General features: G+C 35.2%; 1 protein-coding gene across 1 annotated transcript; it reads left to right on the forward strand.

The window, feature by feature from the left end:
• The first annotated feature begins 12,488 nt into the window (after window positions 1-12,488).
• Window positions 12,489-21,436, forward strand: LOC144441071 (calcium channel flower homolog). The gene is made up of 6 exons (XM_078130596.1): window positions 12,489-12,786; window positions 14,567-14,639; window positions 15,845-15,970; window positions 16,758-16,865; window positions 18,926-19,051; window positions 19,750-21,436. Exons 1-5 carry the CDS (start codon window positions 12,630-12,632, stop codon window positions 19,026-19,028), a joined length of 567 nt encoding a protein of 188 aa, XP_077986722.1. The 5' UTR covers window positions 12,489-12,629; the 3' UTR covers window positions 19,029-19,051; window positions 19,750-21,436.
• The last annotated feature ends 322 nt before the right edge of the window (window positions 21,437-21,758 follow it).

Genomic DNA, 21,758 nt, shown 5'->3' on the forward strand with positions numbered 1-21,758 from the left:
AGGGCAATATTGGGACAATACTTTGATAGTTGCCATAGAAGACATATCGGAATAAGAAGACATATGACCAACTCTTTCACACTGAATCGTGCATAGCACTTGTAAAACCTTCCACAACTTCACTCGTATGGTCAAACCCTCAGTTTTTATGGCACAGCCTGAATGACGACATATAATATTTAATGCATCAGATATTGATCACATTGGGTAAACCTTTTTTGATGCAAGTGTACAGGAAAACCAAACATCATGAAGTCCAGTAAGAAATTGTAATACATTCTGTTTTATTAATAAGTTCTGGCAGACCAATAGTTTATATAAACACATCACCCTCTGGTTTGAATTGATGGTTGGTTGATGAGTTGTTTATTTCGGTTATTAGTTGGATTTGTCATCATTTGGTTGGTTGGTTTGTCGGTTATTTGGTTGGTGGTTGATATTTTTTTATCTTGATTGCTTTGTTGTCTGCGTTAGTTGGTTGTCTGTTGTTTAAGTCATTTATTATCTTGTTTATAGTTGTTTGGTAAGTTGGTTGGTCCTTTGAGTTTGTTGGTTGGTTAGTCGGTTAGTTGGTTTGCTTGTCAAGTTCATTTATTTGTTATTTGGTTTTGTGGGTCACAAATATTGTTGTACATCAATGTTACATGGAATCAGATTAGAAGGTGCTGTGACTGTACACCATGGGTTGGTCAAAACTCACCGATAACACACAATGTACAATTGCATTTTCTTTTTTGGCTTCTGTGATGTGTGGTCTTTTTGTACACTTCTACCATCTTCAATGAAAAAAAATGTGTATTCAAACTGATCGAAATCTAATGCCTTTGTTATCCAGATGTTGTCAATCAGGCCAGGCCATACAAATTGAATGAGTAACGATACTGGTGAAGTTATAGAAGAGTTAAATGAGCTGATGTGCCCGATTCAGTGTGAAAAAGTTTGTCACATTGCCATCTCTTTCTAATATGTCGTCAATGCCAACTGTCACTGTTTTTGAAACAATAATGTCATATTTCCTATATATATATCTGTCTCAATGTTGATGGCATGAATTTTCATCTGACACACCCAAGATAGCAGGCTCCATGATCGGTGAAATTCATATTTATTTCATTGTATCTTTTAATGCCAATTTCATGTTTATTTTTTGTCAATGCAATTAGATTTTACATCGAAAGTGAAAAGTATTGGTCACAATGCAAAGGATGGAGTATGGATATATCTGCAACATTTTGTAGCGATTTCCTTGTTTCATTTAGCAATGCAGTCATCCATGTGTTGCTCCATGTGAAGTGAAACAAGTATTTCATTAACTGTTTCCCATTGTCCAACCACAGTTAATGATCAATCTCCAAGTTAATCATAATTTGCATACTGCTCTGCAGACTATTGTTTTTTATTCACCAATCACTGACATTCTTTGTTCACGAGTTGCAAAATGCTGTCTGCAATTGATTTCACTCTCTGTCCAGCTTTCATTCACAAGATCTCTATGTATTGATTAGAATCAATTTATTGTTTTAGCATGACCATGACATGGCTTACCTGCAAGTATCTCTCTTTCTACCCAGATAACTCAACAAAATCAGAATGTGCAATAGACACCTGCCAGGATTCAAATATGCTGCAAATTATATGAAAAGGTATTTAGAGCTGTTCTTTCTTAGTTTCAAAACCTGTGCTAATCTTTGTCTAGTTTTTCGTGATCAACACACATTATTTATATTAGAAACATCTGTTATGCTCTCTACCACAGTTGATTTTGATTGTCAGATAGTAAATAAAATAAAATAAAATGAGCTGTCAATGACCAACCAGCCATCAAAATAAAAATGCATACATGAGGTTGCCATTACCTTTTTGTCATGCATCCTTAATGGTACACAGCTGCCAAAATTGGTGTCTACTGCCCTTCTGCTCATGAAATGTCCTGAACACATTATTTTTGCATTTACTGATATATAGTGTTAATGATTTTTGAATTGTAGGCATCAATACTCCACTGACCAGAGGCACCTCAATTGTGAACTACATGTACCGGTATACCCAATATTAGCTACAGTTGCTGCAGAAATACAATCATAGACTTGGATCCATCACCAAGAACACGTCACAGACCACAGCAGAGTAAATATTTTACAGGAAGAAGGAGTCAAGACTACAATGCACCATTATATCAAGAACACTTGTCACAATCCACCACAAGATGTAAAAATTGTGCAGAAAGAGGAAGAAGTTAAGACTACCAGTTACATCACCAAGAACACTATTTGCAATCCACCACAGTATTAATGTTGTACATTAAGAGGAAGAAGTCTACAGTTACTATCAGGGTTGGTCAGCTTGTCATGGTAAGAATTAATAGTCTGTAACATCTCCAAGTCATTTGGAAGAACTATGCAGCATTTGCGCCAACAACGACATGTATTAAATGAGTTACCTATAGCATAGAGGTGATCTTTGAGAAACAGAAGTCGGAAAATGAACAAGACTATTGCTCACATTATCAACTGTCATGTGAAGTATGTATTTATTATTTGTCAGCAAACCCATAACCCATTCATGATTGTTTTGTCAAATATCAAATACAATATCAACAATAATAGTAAACAATTCAGCCATTAGAGGAATAGTTGAACTGTTTCCAGTGAGTTCCCTCAAGTATAGCTGCCCCCTTCATAACATGTAGAGTGTATTTGACAAACCTGGTATATGATGCTCTGGGAAATATAGGTGTTTAGGAATTATTGAGAAATTTTGTAAATTTTGAAGATTACTGTATCCTTAAACAAGAACAATCTGTCTCTAGATTACTCTTGGGGTTATTTAGCAAAGCCCTAATCCCCTGCTATGGCCACTGTCTTTTACATTGAATTAACCTGAAGACGAGAGACCTGCATAGTGCATACATGTGTCTGTGTGTGTGTATGAATAACTTAAAGCTTGAAATCACTGGACCTACTGCTAAAGTTGATACATTTTTTTAGGTGTTACTAGGGTGTCAATTTTGGGGAACTTGTTAAAGACAAAGTGACTTCAATAGATGTTGATAAGGTAACAGAACAACTTAAAGTTAACCCTAGACACAGCTTAGTTAGAATGTCTGGCACTACTAGACTGATAACCCATTTGGTATAATAAAGATGAAAACCTGTTCAGTGAAGGATGAGTGCAAATTTAGTGGAAAAATGTGAAACTTGCACCCTAAAATGGCTGACGAGATTTGTGTATTTATTGGGGTGTCCAACGAGACTTTAGTGCACATTAATGGCTATATTACAAAATGGGGACAAGGGAAACATAACCACCACACTCCTAGCAATATGTTAACTAATTGAAGTTGGAGTCAAAAGAAGCGAGATTAATAGGGAACTTGCAAACCCGCCATGTTGAATGTTGCATCATGGTAAATGGGATAATAAATGCTAAATATATTAGCCTTGTAAACAATACTGTTACATTGTTTGTAACCACAAATAATCAATTCATAGTCACCCTGACCTTTTTGGAAGGTTTGTTTTATTGGTAGCGCCAGATTAGGTATTACGATAACCACACATAATCCCACAGGCCATTGCATCTGAGCATGCTCAGTCTGGATTGCAAGTGCGCTGTTAAGTATTATTCTAAGGTATGTAAACCCCAGCAACAATAATAATGATATAGCACATGCAACTTTAAACTCTGCTAATATGTCAACTGACATATAAAATTAATTTCAGGCCAGCAATTGTGATACAATGTTACAGTGTATACTTAATTAGTGCCATCTTGTTATGTTCTAAAACTAACTGTCTTCTCAATTGTTTGATTATGGAGAATACTTGCTGAGCATTTGCACATAAAATTTGAATTAGAATTACTAGTCATAATTATCAAGAATTTGAAATTCATTATTATCATACCATTACAATTGAAGAATACCTAACCCATACAAATCTTCAGTTTATTTATTTGGTAGACTCTGTTGCTCAGTCTCTTTGCGTATGCTTTGGTCACCTCTAGTCTAGGCACCTAACCCTAACCCTTCACCATTAACCAAACTAGCAAATTAACCATAATGTTAATCATATCTGTAAAGACTAACACAAACCATCTTTGAGTTATTGTTAAGCTTACGCAAAGTGAAAACACAACTTGTTCTTCCATTTTTAAAATAATGATGATTTTTGGGATATAATTAATGCTAGGATACATTTTGTATAATTTTATTTTTCATTGTACTGCAAACTTTGATTGAGAAACAGTTACATCTTACTTTGGTTGAGGAACAAGTACACTTTTACTTTAATTAATTAAGGAAGAGTTACACTTTACTTTGATTGGGGAACAGTTACACTTTTACTTTGATTGTGGAATATATAAACTTTACTTTGATAGGGAAACATTTACACTTCGATTGGGAAACAGTTGCACTTTCTTTGAGAACATTTACACTTTACTTTGATTGAGGAACAGTTGCACTTCACTTTGATTGAGGAACAGTTGCACCTTACTTTGAATAAGGAACAGTTACACTTTAAGGAACAGTTACACTTTACTTTGATTAAGGAACAGTTACACTTTACTTTGAATGGGAACAGTTACACTTTACTTTAGTTTGGGAACATTTACACTTTCTTTCAGGAACATTTCAACTTTGCTTTGATTGAGGAAGAGTTACACTTTTACTTTGAATGGGAACTGTTGCATTTTGGGGAACAGTTGCACTTTACTTTGAGGGACAGTTACACTTTACTTTGAGGGACAGTTACACTTTACTTTCATTGAGGAACAGTTACACTTTACTTTGATTAAGAAACAGTTACACTTCTACTTTGAATGGAAACAGTTACACTTTACTTTGAATGGGAACAGTTGTACTTTGGGGAACAGTTACACTTTGATAGGGAAACATTTACACTTCGATTGGGAAACAGTTACACTTTGATTGGGAAACAGTTACACTTTACTTTGATTAGGGAACAGTTACACTTTACATCGATTGAGAAACAGTTATACATTACTTTGATTGAGGAACAATTACACTTTAATTAACGAACAGTTACACTTTACTTTGATTGAGGAACAGTTACACTTTACTTCGATTGAGAAACAGTTACACTTTACTTTGAGGAACAGTTACTCTTTACTTTGAGGAACAGTTACACTTTACTTTGGTTGAGGAATGGGTACACTTTAACTTTAATTAAGGAACAGTTACACTTTACTTTGGTTTGAGAACATTTATACTTTCTTTAAGAACATTTACACTTTAGTTTGATTAAGGAACAGTTACTCTTTACTTTAAGGAACAGTTACACTGTACTGTGATTGGGGAACAGTTGCACTTTACTTTGGGGAGCAGTTATACTGTTACTGTGAATGGGAACAGTTACATTATACTTTGATTAAGGAACCGTTATACTTTTACTTTGATTGGGAAACAGTTACACTTTACTTTGATTGAGGAACAGTTACACATTACTTTGATTGAGAAACAGTTACACTTTACTTTCAATGGGAACAGTTACACTTTACTTTTAATGTGAACAGTTACACTTTGGGGAACAGTTACATTTCGATAGGGAAACATTTACACTTCGATTAGGGAAACAGTTACACTTTACTTTATTTAAGGAACAGTTGCACTTTACTTTGAATGGGAACAGTTACACTTTACTTTGATTGGGAAACAGTTACACTTCTACTTTGAATGGGAACAGTTACACTTTACTTTGATTGAGGAACAGTTACACTTTACTTTGATTGTGAAACAGTTACACTTCTACTTTGAATGGAAACAGTTACACTTTGATAGGGAAACATTTACACTTTGATTGAGAAACAGGTACACTTTTACTTTAATTAAGGAACAGTTACACTTTACTTTGGTTTGGGAACATTTACACTTTCTTTGAGAACATTTACACTTTACTTTGATTGGGAAACAGTTACACTTTACTTTGATTGAGGAACAGTTACAAATTACTTCGGTTAAGAAACAGTTGCACTTCGATTCGGAAACAGTTACACGTTAGTTCGATTGAGGAACAGTTACACTTTACTTAATTTACTTTGGTTGGGGAACAGTTACACTTTACTTTATTTAAGGAACAGTTAAACTTTACTTTGATTGGGGAACAGTTACACTTTACTTTGATTGGGGAACAGTTATACTTTACTTTGATTGGGGAACAGTTACACTTTACTTTGATTAAGGAACAGTTACACTTTACTTTGATTGGGGAACAGTCACACTTTACTTTGATTGGGGAACAGTTACACTTTACTTTGTTTGGGGAACAGTTACACTTTTACTTTGATTATGGCACAGTTACACTTTGATTAAGGAACAGTTACACTTTACTTTGATTGGGGAACAGTTACACTTTACTTTGATTGGGGAACAGTTACACTTTACTTTGATTGGGGAACAGTTATACTTTACTTTGATTGGGTAACAGTTACACGTTATTTTGATTAGGGAACAGTTTCACTTTACTTTGAGTGAGGAACAGTTACACTTTTACTTTGGTTGAGGAACAGGTACACATTTATGTTAATTAAGGAACAGTTACACATTGATTGGGGAACAGTTACACTTTACTTTGATTGAAGAACAGTTACACTTTACTTTGATTGAGAAACAGTTACACTTCTACTTTGAATGGGAACAGTTACACTTTACTTTGATTGAGGAACAGTTACACTTTACTTTGATTAGGGAACAGTTACACTTTACTTTGGTTTGGGAACATTTACACTTTCTTTGAGAACATTTACACTTTACTTTGATTGGGAAACAGTTACACTTTACTTTGATTGAGGAACAGTTACAAATTACTTCCGTTAAGAAACAGTTGCACTTCGATTCGGAAACAGTTACACGTTAGTTTGATTGAGGAACAGTTACACTTTACTTAATTTACTTTGGTTGGGGAACAGTTACACTTTACTTTATTTAAGGAACAGTTAAACTTTACTTTGATTAAGGAACAGTTACACTTTACTTTGATTGGGGAACAGTTACACTTTACTTTGATTGGGGAACAGTTACACTTTACTTTGATTGGGGAACAGTTACACTTTACTTTGATTGGGGAACAGTTACACTTTTACTTTGATTATGGCACAGTTACACTTTACTTTGATTGGGGAACAGTTACACTTTACTTTGATTGGGGAACAGTTACACTTTACCTTGATTGGGGAAGTTATACTTTACTTTGATTGGGGAACAGTTACACTTTACTTTGATTACGGAAGAGTTACACTTTACTTTGATTAAGGAAGAGTTACACTTTACTTTGATTAAGGAAGAGTTACACTTTACTTTGATTGGGGAACAGTTACACTTTACTTTGATTGGGGAACAGTTACACTTTACTTTGATTGGGGAACAGTTACACTTTACTTTGGTTGGGGAATAGATACACTTTACTTTGATTGGGGAACAGTTACACTTTACTTTATTTAAGGAACAGTTACACTTTACTTTGATTAGGGAACAGTTACACTTTACTTTGATTAGGGAACAGTTACACTTTACTTTGGTTTGGGAACATTTACACTTTCTTTGAGAACATTTACACTTTACTTTGATTGGGAAACAGTTACACTTTACTTTGATTGAGGAACAGTTACAAATTACTTCCGTTAAGAAACAGTTGCACTTCGATTCGGAAACAGTTACACGTTAGTTTGATTGAGGAACAGTTACACTTTACTTAATTTACTTTGGTTGGGGAATAGATACACTTTACTTTGATTGGGGAACAGTTACACTTTACTTTATTTAAGGAACAGTTAAACTTTACTTTGATTAAGGAACAGTTACACTTTACTTTGATTGGGGAACAGTTACACTTTACTTTGATTGGGGAACAGTTACACTTTACTTTGATTGGGGAACAGTTACACTTTACTTTGATTGGGGAACAGTTACACTTTACTTTGGTTGGGGAATAGATACACTTTACTTTGATTGGGGAACAGTTACACTTTACTTTATTTAAGGAACAGTTACACTTTACTTTGATTAGGGAACAGTTACACTTTACTTTGATTAGGGAACAGTTACACTTTACTTTGGTTTGGGAACATTTACACTTTCTTTGAGAACATTTACACTTTACTTTGATTGGGAAACAGTTACACTTTACTTTGATTGAGGAACAGTTACAAATTACTTCCGTTAAGAAACAGTTGCACTTCGATTCGGAAACAGTTACACGTTAGTTTGATTGAGGAACAGTTACACTTTACTTAATTTACTTTGGTTGGGGAATAGATACACTTTACTTTGATTGGGGAACAGTTACACTTTACTTTATTTAAGGAACAGTTAAACTTTACTTTGATTAAGGAACAGTTACACTTTACTTTGATTGGGGAACAGTTACACTTTACTTTGATTGGGGAACAGTTACACTTTACTTTGATTGGGGAACAGTTACACTTTACTTTGATTGGGGAACAGTTACACTTTTACTTTGATTATGGCACAGTTACACTTTACTTTGATTGGGGAACAGTTACACTTTACCTTGATTGGGGAAGTTATACTTTACTTTGATTGGGGAACAGTTACACTTTACTTTGATTACGGAAGAGTTACACTTTACTTTGATTAAGGAAGAGTTACACTTTACTTTGATTAAGGAAGAGTTACACTTTACTTTGATTAAGGAAGAGTTACACTTTACTTTGATTGGGGAACAGTTACACTTTACTTTGATTGGGGAACAGTTACACTTTACTTTGATTGGGGAACAGTTACACTTTACTTTGATTGGGGAACAGTTACACTTTACTTTGATTGGGGAACAGTTACACTTTACTTTGATTGGGGAACAGTTACACTTTACTTTGATTGGGGAACAGTTACACTTTACTTTGATTGGGGAATAGTTACACTTTACTTTGATTTGCGAACAGTTACACTTTACTTTGGTTGAGGAACAGTTACACTTTACGTTGATTTAGGAACAGCTACACTTTTCTTTGATTGAGGAACAGTTACACATTTCTTCGATTGTGGAACAGTTACACGTTACTTTGATTGAGGAATAGTTACACATTTCTTTGATTGGGGAACAGTTACACCTTACTTTGATTAGTAAACAGTTGCACTTTACTTTGATTGGTGAATAGTTGCATTTTACTTTGGTTGGGGAACAGTTGCACTTTACTTTCAGGAACATTTATACTTCACTTTTGATTGGGGAACTTTTACTTGTTACTTTGATTGTGGAAAGGTTATCCCTTATTTTGATTAGAGATGTTACTTTACTTTTACTTTGCTAGGGGAATAGTCTCACTTTACTCTGACAGGGAATAGTCTTTGTCAACTTGGTTTCACACTAAACCATATCTGGTCAAAGTCCCTCAATCAGCACAAAAGGTTGTTCATCCCTTCAGTGAACCCCAGCTGCTATAGTGATGAACAGTGTATAAGTAGCACCCAAAGCTGACAAATATATCATTACATGACTGCCCCAATAACCACTATTTTTATGAGGGCTGTGTTATTGGTAGGAATTTTGTGATTCATTAAAAATAAAAGTATGTTATTAATGACTGTTAGGGTTGGGTGTGTATGAATTTTGAATTACATTAAATTGTAGCTCATGCATCTCAGGACTTGACAACTTTGAATATAGTGTGAGTGGAGATGTAAATAGTAACGATTCTGTATAGGAACTAGACTAACCAGGGAACAGTTGCACTTTACTTTGCTTTTGGAACAGTTACATTTTACTTTGATTGAGGAACAGTTACTCTGTAATTTGATGGGGTACAGTTGTACTTTACTTTGATAGGGGGACAGTTTTACTTTAGTTTGATTGGAGAACAGTTACATTTTATTTTGATTGGTGAACACTTATACTTTACTTTCATTGGGAAAATTCATGTTTTATTTTGATGTGGGAAGAGTTACAATTTACTTTGCTCTGAGAATAGTTATACTTTACTTTGATTGCGAGCCTGTACACTCTATTTTCATAAGGGTAAAGCTGTACATTACTTTTAAAACTTGTGTGTTAAATGGTAAATTGTGGCAATATGGCAATTTTTTAAATATTTTTCTCCATTGCATTGTCCATAATTGCTCCTGATGTACTTTGAATGAGCACTATATATACCTTTGAATAAATGTTAATTTTGTGCAAAACAAACCAGTGGTTTTAGCAGTGTATTATTACTACACTATACTTGCTACCATGGTAACTGAGCAACATTTGAGTAGATTACGTCATATGATGTGAAACATGATCATCGCGTATGGAGATTTTTTGTACAAAATTATTTGTAAGATAAATCTTATTTTAGTAATTTGCCAATGTATTTCCTTTTGTAAATATTTTATCTGGTTTCCATGGCAACCCAATTGTTTAATAACTTTTATGAATACACACACACACACACACAAGAAAGAGTTCCAGTACTACCAAAACTATTACACTCTGCCACTGCGGTATAGAGCACTGTCTTAGCAGATTGATACTGACCGAGTTATATATATATATATAAACACGCACAGTGATCAGTGTGATGATCGCAACAGCATGAAACAACTGTTCTTGTGAATGTGGCTTGATACTGTGTTATTTACACAACTCTACATACATATGTATTGAGCACTGTTTATTCCAGTATTGACATTTTACGTATACCGAGTTTATATGTGTACATTATATACTAGTATACATGTATGTTAATTATTAATATCATCATGAAAATGTCTCAACTGTTATATTTTTTGAAAGGTGATACATTTTTATAGATTTCAATAAAGCATTATTATACTACTGTCAGAGTTTCCATTCGTATTTATTCCCACTAGATAGAGCAAGGAGAGGACTATAGGAATGACTATCTGTTATCAGTCCTATTCCTGATATGCATAATTCACGTTCAATCAGTTCTGGCATACATTTTGTGTACTGTCGGTGACATATGCATGTCACTTTATTTCATTAATTTAAATACATTACTCCCTAGGGTCATGTATGTGCATCCGTCCATTTCCACCTCAATCATAATACACACAGGCCAATGTCAACAAAACATGGTAAATATCGATCCTGTGCATATGCACGTCACTTCATTTCTTGATTCTTCCAAAAACATCCAAATGGCTACCATTTTTGTAACATTTTGCCTAGTAGCATCAGAAGCTTAGTACATATAAAGACTATATATTAGTTTCTACACCCACATTATAAACTGGCAAATGACACCGACCTTGACCTTCAAGGTAATTTGGCCATTGAAAACATGGTTGATAGACTTTACATCCCTGTTATCAATGGAGAGCTTTCTAATGACACTTTGACCTATTCCCTCATTTTCAAAGTCAAATAGGCAAGGCATTCATCTGTACTCCAGCCCTCTACACGTCATTGGATAAAAGCAGTCACATGAACCTACAGTGAATCACTATTGGCCAAAGAGTATAATAAACTATGTCAGAATAGTGGTTTGATAATATTTTTCATAAGTTTTAAAAGTTCTATGCTTGTGAAATAGCGTCTCCCTGCCAGACGACCTGTCTGATTTTAATCGTGACGTATATTCTTCAACCAGCAGTGGATGTCGCATGTCGTTCAGGGGTATATTTTACTTAAATTTTGATCACAAAATTTGTTGTATTCTCAAAATTTGCTTAATTTGTTATTATTTCATTATTCAAATAATCAATTGACTTGATCAGGCCTTAGCTATTTCATCATACGAGTGCCGTCTCAAGCATTACAGAGATCAATGGTCTCGAGCTCCGTAAGTTTTTGGGTGTGTGGAATGTCACTGTATCATGTATGGGTGGATGGATGGCTGGTGTCATGCAATATGTGCCAGAAACGAGGTCCCGCCCCAAACATTGATTACAAATTTACAATTTATTTGTACATTTAGGACGTCCAATAGGATATATTCATATTCCAACGATATATGTAACTTGTTGTCTTCGCTTTCCTTTGATATTCGCTTTGATATCATTTTTAGTAAACAAACTGCAAACTTCAAAGAAACTGCAGATTGTACGAGTAAAAGGTGCCCCCTAACTTTCCAGTAAAACGTTGAAACGTGAAACGTCGGGTTTGATTTTGATTGCGTTTCAAAAAACGAAAGTTCGATTTTCGATACCAACACCTGAAACACTAAGTTCCAAATTCACATGTAATTTTAAATGTTGATTTCTTAAACACGTATTCATGGTTTGAAATTACGTCAAAAACGAATCACATCACCTCTGGATAGATTAGGATTTCACTTGTACGTCGTTAGTCACGCACCCTCTGTGAGTATAATGTACATGTATGCGCGCATCTGGCGTGTTGATGAGGTGGGAGGGGTGGGGCACTTTAGTATGACACTAGCGCTGACTCACGAGTCGAGTGCGCTGTATCACATGACACATGCACGAGTTATCATGACGAGTTATAGATCTTTGAGTGTGCGCCCTCTTTCAACAGAAAGTCGTTCGGTCAAAGGTCATATACTGCTGAAACGGAGGCTTTCCACGTCGACGGTTCGATTTATTTGTATGAAATGACGGAAGAAAGTGTTTGATTTTTTAGAACTTAATGAGGTCAGACAAGTTTTGACATTTAGTTGATACTTTTGAACAATTTGTTGTTTAAAAAATGAGTGGTGTTGATGTAGAATTTAACCAGAGTCGTCCTGGCCCCGACGACACAGCAGCCAGCACATCATCACCACCACCAGCCCAACATCAAGACCAAGAAGTCAGCTGGTGGTTTCGACTTGTAATCCGAGCTGTTGGTGCGTTTGCAGGAGTTTGTAAGTACTGAAAGTGCTCTGTCAATTCCATATACGTGATATTTATTGCCATTAATATAGAATAGAAAGTGTCGCTGTCGGATACCTGCGTAGCCACCGCACGTACATACCGGTGAACGGGTCATAGTTGTGTACAGTCAGTTACGCAGGTAATCCGTGATAATGAGTCATGCACAGATGTGTTACTGTTACAATCATTGTATAAAAGAGAAGGACTTGATATGTGCATAGATGTATTAGGGTCTCCCCTAATACGGCCATGATATGTATCAAATTTATCTATTGTTATTGTTGCTTTTTCATCTTGTCTTGTTAAACGTTGCCTTAGCATTGTTTGTAATCTCTTTTTGTGTGGTACATGTATGTAATGTTTGTTGTTGTTGTTGTTATACTCAGAATGTTGTTATACTCAGAATTTTTAAATCACAGTAACACCTGGTAGTGACACTAATATGTTAGCGTCTTGTAGTAGTACTGCTTGCTAACGGTGTACTGGACTCGATTCTGACATATATTTGCTTCAAAAAATTTACAGAGAATCGAAATGAAATCACCAAGTTCATCAGTCAGTCTTACTCTTAGGTACAATCCATAACACCAACACCAAAGTAAAACATTTTTTACATATACCACAATCATTTATAGCATCCATATGGAGTGTAAAAGTATACTGTTTCATTTTCTAATTGACCACATTAGAAAGGCCACATGCTAGGCTTGTAAATAAACCAATTGAAACAGTATACTTTTACACTTGATGTGAATGCTATAAACGAGTGTAGCACATAGAGAAAGTGCTTTACTTCAGTGTTACTCATTGTAAAAAACACATGTAGATTATTTAAAGGGACACAGGCTGAGTTTGAAATGTGTTTGGGTGTAGTTTGTGTGGCATATTTACAAGGTAATCGCAGTATCGCATTTACCAGAGCACACTTCGCCACCACTTAATTTCAATTAACTGAACTCAAATCTGATCTCGAGAAATAAATTATAAATGATCTGATGATGTGGTTTACTAAACATACTGAAAAAGTTAAAGAAACCCCCTACTATGCAATAAACTGTATAAACAATGCCAGAAAACAATTTGGAACTTGCAAACCCACCATGTTGAATGTTGCATCATGGGAATTGTGATAGCATCGTAAAACAATATTTTTACATTGTTTTTTAACCACAAATATTCAATTCATATTTACCCTGACCATTGTTAGAGGTTTATTTTATCGGTAGCTCCAAATTAGGTATTATGATAACCACAGATAATCCCATAGTCCTTTGCATCTGAGCATGCTTAGTCTGGATTACAAGTTCCCTGTTGTAATGTTATAGAATTATTTAAAGTATGCATAGACGTCAAAAATTTAGTTTAATTGAGGTTATCATATAAGTATTTCACGTGAGTAAAAAGTCAATAAAACTCAGCCTGTGCCACTTTCAACTACTTTTATGTGTGGAGCAATACATTAACTTACAAAAGTGATGAGGCTATGCTAATAAGTACACTGTAGTGAGCATAATATATGAGAACGCAAAATAGAGTCCAGCCGAAGTGTGAACTGTTGTGTTTCCACTAAGATTTGTGTATACTATTAATATATGTATATACACATAGTGTATAATAATGGATATTTGATTTCCCCCCCCCCCCCCCCCCCCCTCTCAAGGTGTAGGATCAGATCTTTTCCACAGAAGCTTCATGTGACCTACTTGTCAGAAAAAAAAGTATTATGTATCGGACACTATGTTGTAATTTTTATTTTTTTTCATTTCACAGGGTGCATGGTGTGTGGGTTATGGAGGTGTATTACATTTACTCCACTATGTTTAGTTGCTGGAATTCTTATGATGTAAGTTGACAACGCTGAAATGTTCATGTTTAAAATGGATTTCACCAAAATTTTAGCAAAAAAATCCCAACTGTTTGTGGTGTATTGTTTACATATGTACCATTGAGTGCTTGCATACATGCACATGGATACTACTAGTGGTATTTCCACAGCAGTGCAATACCCATAATACAGCTATAGTGAACGATGCAAGCACTGGAAAATAACCGGAGTATGCCATGCAGAGACTCTATCATGAGGCTCTAGCTTATAAGTTATTGTTTTATAATAGGCTAAAAAAAGAAGGATTTTTTCTGGTCAGCGCATGCATCACTTCAATATCGCTGCATCGGTCTTTTTTTCGTGTTAGTCCAGCCCATGCAGTCTGCAGATCTGGGGGAAAACACAAAAATAACCCTCCCTTCTTCAGTAAAGACAACTGCAGAACCAATCATCATGAACAAACAAATGACATCTGCCCCCACATACACATTTGCTCTAAAGTACTAAATAAAGCGAACAGTAATTGCCATAAATAGTAAACTGAGTGAAAGGTTTGTTGAGAATTTGATGTCGTCGCACCATTCTACACAAACTCTCCTGACCAGAAACAATTTTTTTTTTGGCCATATAACCAAATAACCAAAGTTAGGATTCGAAATGAGGACACTTTACTTGTCTCGGACAGGTGATTTTGAAACATTTGGCAAATGGTTTTAGAAATTACTTACTTGTCCCAAGGAATAAGAAGAATTTCTCATATGGTTTTCAATTTTAATTAAAACCTAGAGCTCATTCTCATATAAATTATAAGTAAACATTCCCTGTACTTGCAGAAACTTTCAAAGTTATAATTTTGATATATAAATAGAAGCATACAAGTGATTAGTCGGCTTAGATTTCCTGAGTTTAACTAAACTGAAAACGTGTGGCAACTCACATAGTGACAAAGACTGATCAAGGAACAACATGTTAATAGAATTTATGAAAAAAAATTTCACTTTTTGGACAAGTACTTTCTGATTTGGACAAGTGTTTTTTAATTTCGACTTGTCCAGTGGGCAAGAAACTTCTTTACCATATTTCGAGCCCTAAATATCAGCAAATAAAATAGATAACATAAAAACATCAAAATAGTGAACTTTCATGTTTTACAACTTCTGTTCAGATCATACTCCCTGTGTATGAAATCTAAACTCTCTTAAACTGTTTTTCTTCAATTTCAGATTTGGTGGGTTCATTGTTGTAGTTTTAGAGGCACCAGTGTGTTGTCAGTGGCTAGATCTTGTAGATAGAATTACTAAGTGGGTAGACGGAAGACCACATTGGCAAAAAGGAGCATCATATTTAATGTAAGTATTGTACAGCATACCTAAGGGGCCCTTGTCACTACTCATGGTGACTCGTAATGACAAGTGCCCCTTAAGCCACTCGTATTTTGCATGGCTGAATGAAGAAAAATATTTGGGGGGAATAATGTAATCATACTTTTGGCAGTTGTGTGTATAAATATATATATATAAAAAAAAAATTGGAAAGTAATAGCAATTTTAAGCATTTTGAATCATATATTGAACACAATAGAACCAATGACATAGACACGCATTGTTGTGATATAGGCGCATGTTGTTGTGACAAAACGACCAGAGTATATAATCCATATATTTTGTTGAACCCGGCTTGTGCATGGTATAATGAGGTGTTTAATCACATGACAGTACAAGAAAACTGTCAAAAATGTGGTTAGATGAACTCAGAGAGTGCCTAGAAGTTATTGTACTTGATCTAAAATAAAGTTAGCAAAATATTTTGACTGATTGAGCATGCTACAAACTTTTGTCTCAAATCACTGAGGATTTGTTCAAAGGAGGTTGGTTATCATGCGCAGCGATCATTGCCTGCATACAGACAGACAGCACCCCTAGTGGCCAAACTACACAATCTTTTATCTTTATTATCACTAGCATATGACCTATTAAAATAACTCCAAAACAATAAAAAGTTGTTGACTATACCCCTTTATAATAATGTTGTACAGTCTTTCAAACACTCTCAAATCTACAACTTATGATAAAAATGTGAACCTATTAATAATTAAATATTTAACTGATTTGTTTTTTTTAATTTTTTTATTTACAGTTATGCTATAATTCCTGTAGCAATCTGTGCTTCATTAACAACTTTTCTTGGCTGTGCACTTATATTTGTAACCGGTGCATTGTATGGTCTTATGGCAGTGGGTAAAAAGTAAGTATTCAGAACATTTTTACACTTGTAGTTTCATTTCATGGCTCTTTTAAGTAGATATCTTTAACTCCTAGCTTGTATTAGCTAGTAGTCGGATCCCTGACACACTATTTATCAGTTGGCTGTGGTCAGGCAGAAGAGTAGATATCTTTAACTCCTAGCTTGTACTAGCAGGTAGTCAGATCCCTGACACACTATTTATCAGATGGCTGTGGTCAGGCAGAAGAGTAGATATCTTTAACTCCTAGCTTGTACTAGCAGGTAGTCAGATCCCTGACACACTATTTATCAGATGGCTGTGGTCAGCCGGAAGAGTAGATATCTTTAACTCCTAGCTTGTATCAGCCCGTAGTCGGATCCCTGACACACTATTTATCAGATGGCTGTGGTCAGACTGAAGAGTAGATATCTTTAACGCCTAGCTTGTATTAGCTAGTAGCCAGATCCCTGATATGTACACACTATCAGTTGGCTGTGGTCAGACTGAAGAGTAGATGTCTTTAACTCTTAGCTTGTATTAGCTAGTAGCCAGATCCCTGATATGTACACACTATCAGTTGGCTGTGGTCAGACTGAAGAGTAGATGTCTTTAACTCCTAGCTTGTATTAGCTAATAGTCAGATCCCTGATATGTACACACTATCAGTTGGCTGTGGTCAGACTGAAGAGTAGATATCTTTAACGCCTAGCTTGTATTAGCTAGTAGTCAGATTCCTGATATGTACACACTATCAGTTGGCTGTGGTCAGACTGAAGAGTAGATATCTTTAACGCCTAGCTTGTATTAGCTAGTAGTCAGATTCCTGACACACAATTTGTCAGTTGGCTGTGGTCAGACTGAAGGGTAGATATCTTTAACTCCTAGCTTGTACTAGCTAGTACTCAGATCCCTGACACACTATTTATCAGTTGGCTGTGGTCAGACTGAAGGGTAGATATCTTTAACTCCTAGCTTGTATCAGCTAGTAGTCGGATCCCTGACACACAATTTTTCAGTTGACTGTGATGGGAAAGCTAAGTTATTACCATATATGCTGGACTGTCATCCACCTAAGCCAGCATATTTAAAGGATATTGACAACCTTCCCTACCAAGGGAAGTAAACGGTGTCTGGGTGCAGTCAGAGTCATTAATTGATCTGTCTGTCCCTTCCCAGGTTTCTACTCATGGTAAAATGAGTCATTGTAACATTAGTAGAAGCTAGTGGAGGGACAGACAGTGTAGTTATTATATGTACAACAACTAACTTCAAATCAACCAATACAGACGATTATTTTTAAGTTGAACACTTTGCTTTGGTCACTGTGTGATGATAAGGGAATGTAGTTTTGTTGTTAGTATAGTATAGTGTGCAGCATTATGATGATCACTCTGCATTTTGTGGAGAGAATTTCTGTGAATCTGTACTTTCCCTATGAAAAAGATCTAATGTATGAAAGTCAGAGATTCAAGTTGCTTTGTACTTGATAATTACAGAATTTCTCTGAGCCATACAGAATACTGTATCATGGTATTTATACATTTAATAATGTTTGTATCACCAGGATCTCCTAATCAAACTGCTTGCCTAAATGAAATTTGTTGATCCCAGTCACTCCTTTGTTATCTAGCATTATAGGGCTGAAAGCTGCAACCATTTTCATCAAGTTGACACATGTTTTGTTTACGTTTAGGAAAACGTACGTAGATTTCCATTCCTCAGCCGTACCTCAGTTTAGATGTAGAACGTGATGAAAATACCTTGGGGCACTCATGTAGATTTTATGTACTTACCACTCTTAATGAAAACACTGCTAGGGAACTGGAACAAAGTGAAGGAACTTGTGTAGATTTTACCTACTTACTGGGTACTACCCCAAACAAAAACACTGGTACTGTAGGGAAATCAAATAAATCATTGCGAAACAAAAGTAACCCCTCCCCCAAAAAAACCCCCAAACCCCCCAAAAACGTTAAGTTACAGGCTTTGCTGCTATAATAAAATAACTCCTATCCCAAGTAGATGTTGTGTGAACATGAACTTGTACAATCATATCATCTTTGTTTTACTCATCCTTCAGAGGTGATGCAGTTCAACTAGCTCATCGTTACAAACAACAAGACCAGGTTGCCATGGAAACCCGATTAGTAGACAACCGAGGACAACCCACTGAAGAACCATAGAATCACAGCCATATCATTTACATGTACATATAAGTTCATTTTTTTCATTTACTATTATGATTCATATAATACCAACATATCAACAATTGCAAATGGATGATAAAATTGTTTTGTTATCACCATTTGATCCTCTCGTCTGTGTTCATGTTCTGTATTGTGATGTATTTTTCAGAGAATAGGTATTCTTGATACTTTTAGCGGACCAAAAATGGAGTTTAAACGTGTCACACATTTTGTAATTTTTAAATCCCCCCAAAAAATGTTTTCTTTACAATCCAATCTACATGTTCATTCGTCTGAGTTTGGTCATATTGCTGCGCTATCATTGGCCAATAAGTGTCGCAAGATAGCTGTCAATCATAAAAAAACCATCACTTCTGTGTTGTGTGCTGTTCTGATTACCTTTCAAAGTCAATCAACAACATTTTTGTCGTTTCCAAAAACATCGTAAATCATTTATTTGTACGATATAGATGCACATCAGCCAAAGATGAGTTACTCTTGCAAATTCACAATTCCATGAAATATAGATTTTTGAACCACAGACACTTGTGGGTCGTAATTATGCTACGAACAGCCATGTAACTATACACTTACCATTTGTCAATAGATATTGAATATATTCCTATTGATGTCACTTGTACAACATTTCTGGAGGATATCCCAAGTTTTGAAATCAATGACTGACAGTAAAATCTAATTGATTTGATTATATCCACAGGGGAAGTGCAATTCGTGCAGCTCGTCAACGCCATCATATAGAAGATGCTGATGAACAAGTAGAGTACTCACGAATAGAAGATGGTGCTGTGCAGGATAGTAAGGGCACCCCCCGTGAATGATCTTTGAATGAGCATAGCAGCAATACGTTACCAGGAGTGAATATACATGAAGAGATCCGTTGTGTTTACTCTTAGTACAAAAGAATGTAGCATACTGGAATACATTATTTTTGTTCAGACTCACCTTTATTTTTTTTCAGAAGAAAAACCATGTAAAAAAAATGACTATGTAATTTATCATGTATGCTATCACAAAGTATCAGTACTTGTTGAAATTGTTATCAAGTTGTATAGAAAATGTGATTTTGAAAATACTGAAGGAACTGACCATAATGTAAAGTAATTTGTTGTTAGAAGCATGAACAGGTAGTGATGATTCAGACATTGTCAGTTGTACATGCTATTCAAATATTAATCCTTGCACTGTTTCATTGCTAAGAGTAGATGACCCTTTTTAAAGTGGCCATATTGATGAGGATTAGGTATTTATTTGGGAAGAAAATATAAACAACTCAGTATGCTTTTTGAGAGAGATTGGTTGACAATTTCTGTTGGTGTATTACTTAGTTGAGTTCATCACAAAAATTGAATATAGTGAAAGTCAAATATGGGAAATAAAAGGTGATACATAATTATAAGGTAAATTGGACTAGCTCCTTCAATAGGTTGTAGTGAATCAACTTGGCGTTATTTAATTCTCTCCTATGTTGTAACCTACAACATAAAGGGCTGTGTTGTAGTTAAACGTCAGAATTTCTGTGTCAATTGTGATTAGGGAGAGTAGGATTTATTTGTCTGTCACTGAAGTTTGCTAAAGATAGACTTGGTTTAATTTGTGTTGGTTTTTTTAGAAGTATTGTAAATGGTGAATAAGTACCATTAGTGTCTTTCAATAGGTCTCAGGAGCTGTGTTGTTAATTGTTTTAATAGTTTTGATGTGATGTCACTGACAAACTGTATGGTTGTAATGTGATGTCATTGACAAACTGTATGGTTGTAATGTGATGTCATTGACAAACTGTGTAGTTTTGATGTGATGTCATTGACAAACTGTGTAGTTCTGATGTGATGTCATTGACAAACTATAGTTTTGATGTGATGTCACTGACAAACTTTATGGTTGTGATGTGATGTCATTGACAAAGTGTATGGTTGGGATGTAATGTCATTGACAAAACTGTAGTTTAGATGTGATGTCATTGACAAACTAGTTTTGATGTGATGTCATTGACAAACTGTAGTTTTGATGTGATGTCATTGACAAACTAGTTTTGATGTGATGTCATTGACAAAACTGTAGTTTTGATGAGATGTCATTGACAAACTGAGTAGTTTTGATGTGATGTCATTGACAAACTGTGTAGTTTTGATGTGATGTCACTGACAAACTAGTTTTGATGTGATGTCACTGACAAACTGTAGTTTAGATGTAATGTCATTGACAAAACTGTAGTTTAGATGTGATGTCATTGACAAAACTGTAGTTTAGATGTGATGTCATTGACAAAACTGTAGTTTAGATGTGATGTCATTGACAAAACTGTAGTTTAGATGTGATGTCATTGACAAAACTGTAGTTTAGATGTGATGTCATTGACAAAACTGTAGTTTAGATGTGATGTCATTGACAAACTGTGTAGTTTTGATGTGATGTCACTGACAAACTGAGTAGTTTTGATGTGATGTCACTGACAAACTAGTTTTGATGTGATGTCACTGACAAACTAGTTTTGATGTGATGTCATTGACAAACTAGTTTTGATGTGATGTCACTGACAAACTGAGTAGTTTTGATGTGATGTCACTGACAAACTGAGTAGTTTTGATGTGATGTCACTGACAAACTGTAGTTTAGATGTGATGTCATTGACAAACAGTAGTTTTGATGTGATGTCATGATAAACTGTAGTTTTGATGTGATGTCACTGACAAACTGTAGTTTAGATGT

This window comes from Glandiceps talaboti, chromosome 10 (genome assembly GCF_964340395.1).
Source record: "Glandiceps talaboti chromosome 10, keGlaTala1.1, whole genome shotgun sequence".
Lineage (NCBI taxonomy): Eukaryota > Metazoa > Hemichordata > Enteropneusta > Spengelidae > Glandiceps > Glandiceps talaboti.

Bases quoted from the DNA above. Each gene is read 5' to 3' on its own strand.
- LOC144441071 (XM_078130596.1), top strand. From the start codon at position 12,630: ATGAGTGGTGTTGATGTAGAATTTAACCAGAGTCGTCCTGGCCCCGAC. The intron at 14,640-15,844 runs GTAAGTTGACAA...CTTCAATTTCAG, and splicing joins GTTGCTGGAATTCTTATGAT to ATTTGGTGGGTTCATTGTTG. The intron at 15,971-16,757 runs GTAAGTATTGTA...TTTTATTTACAG, and splicing joins AAAGGAGCATCATATTTAAT to TTATGCTATAATTCCTGTAG.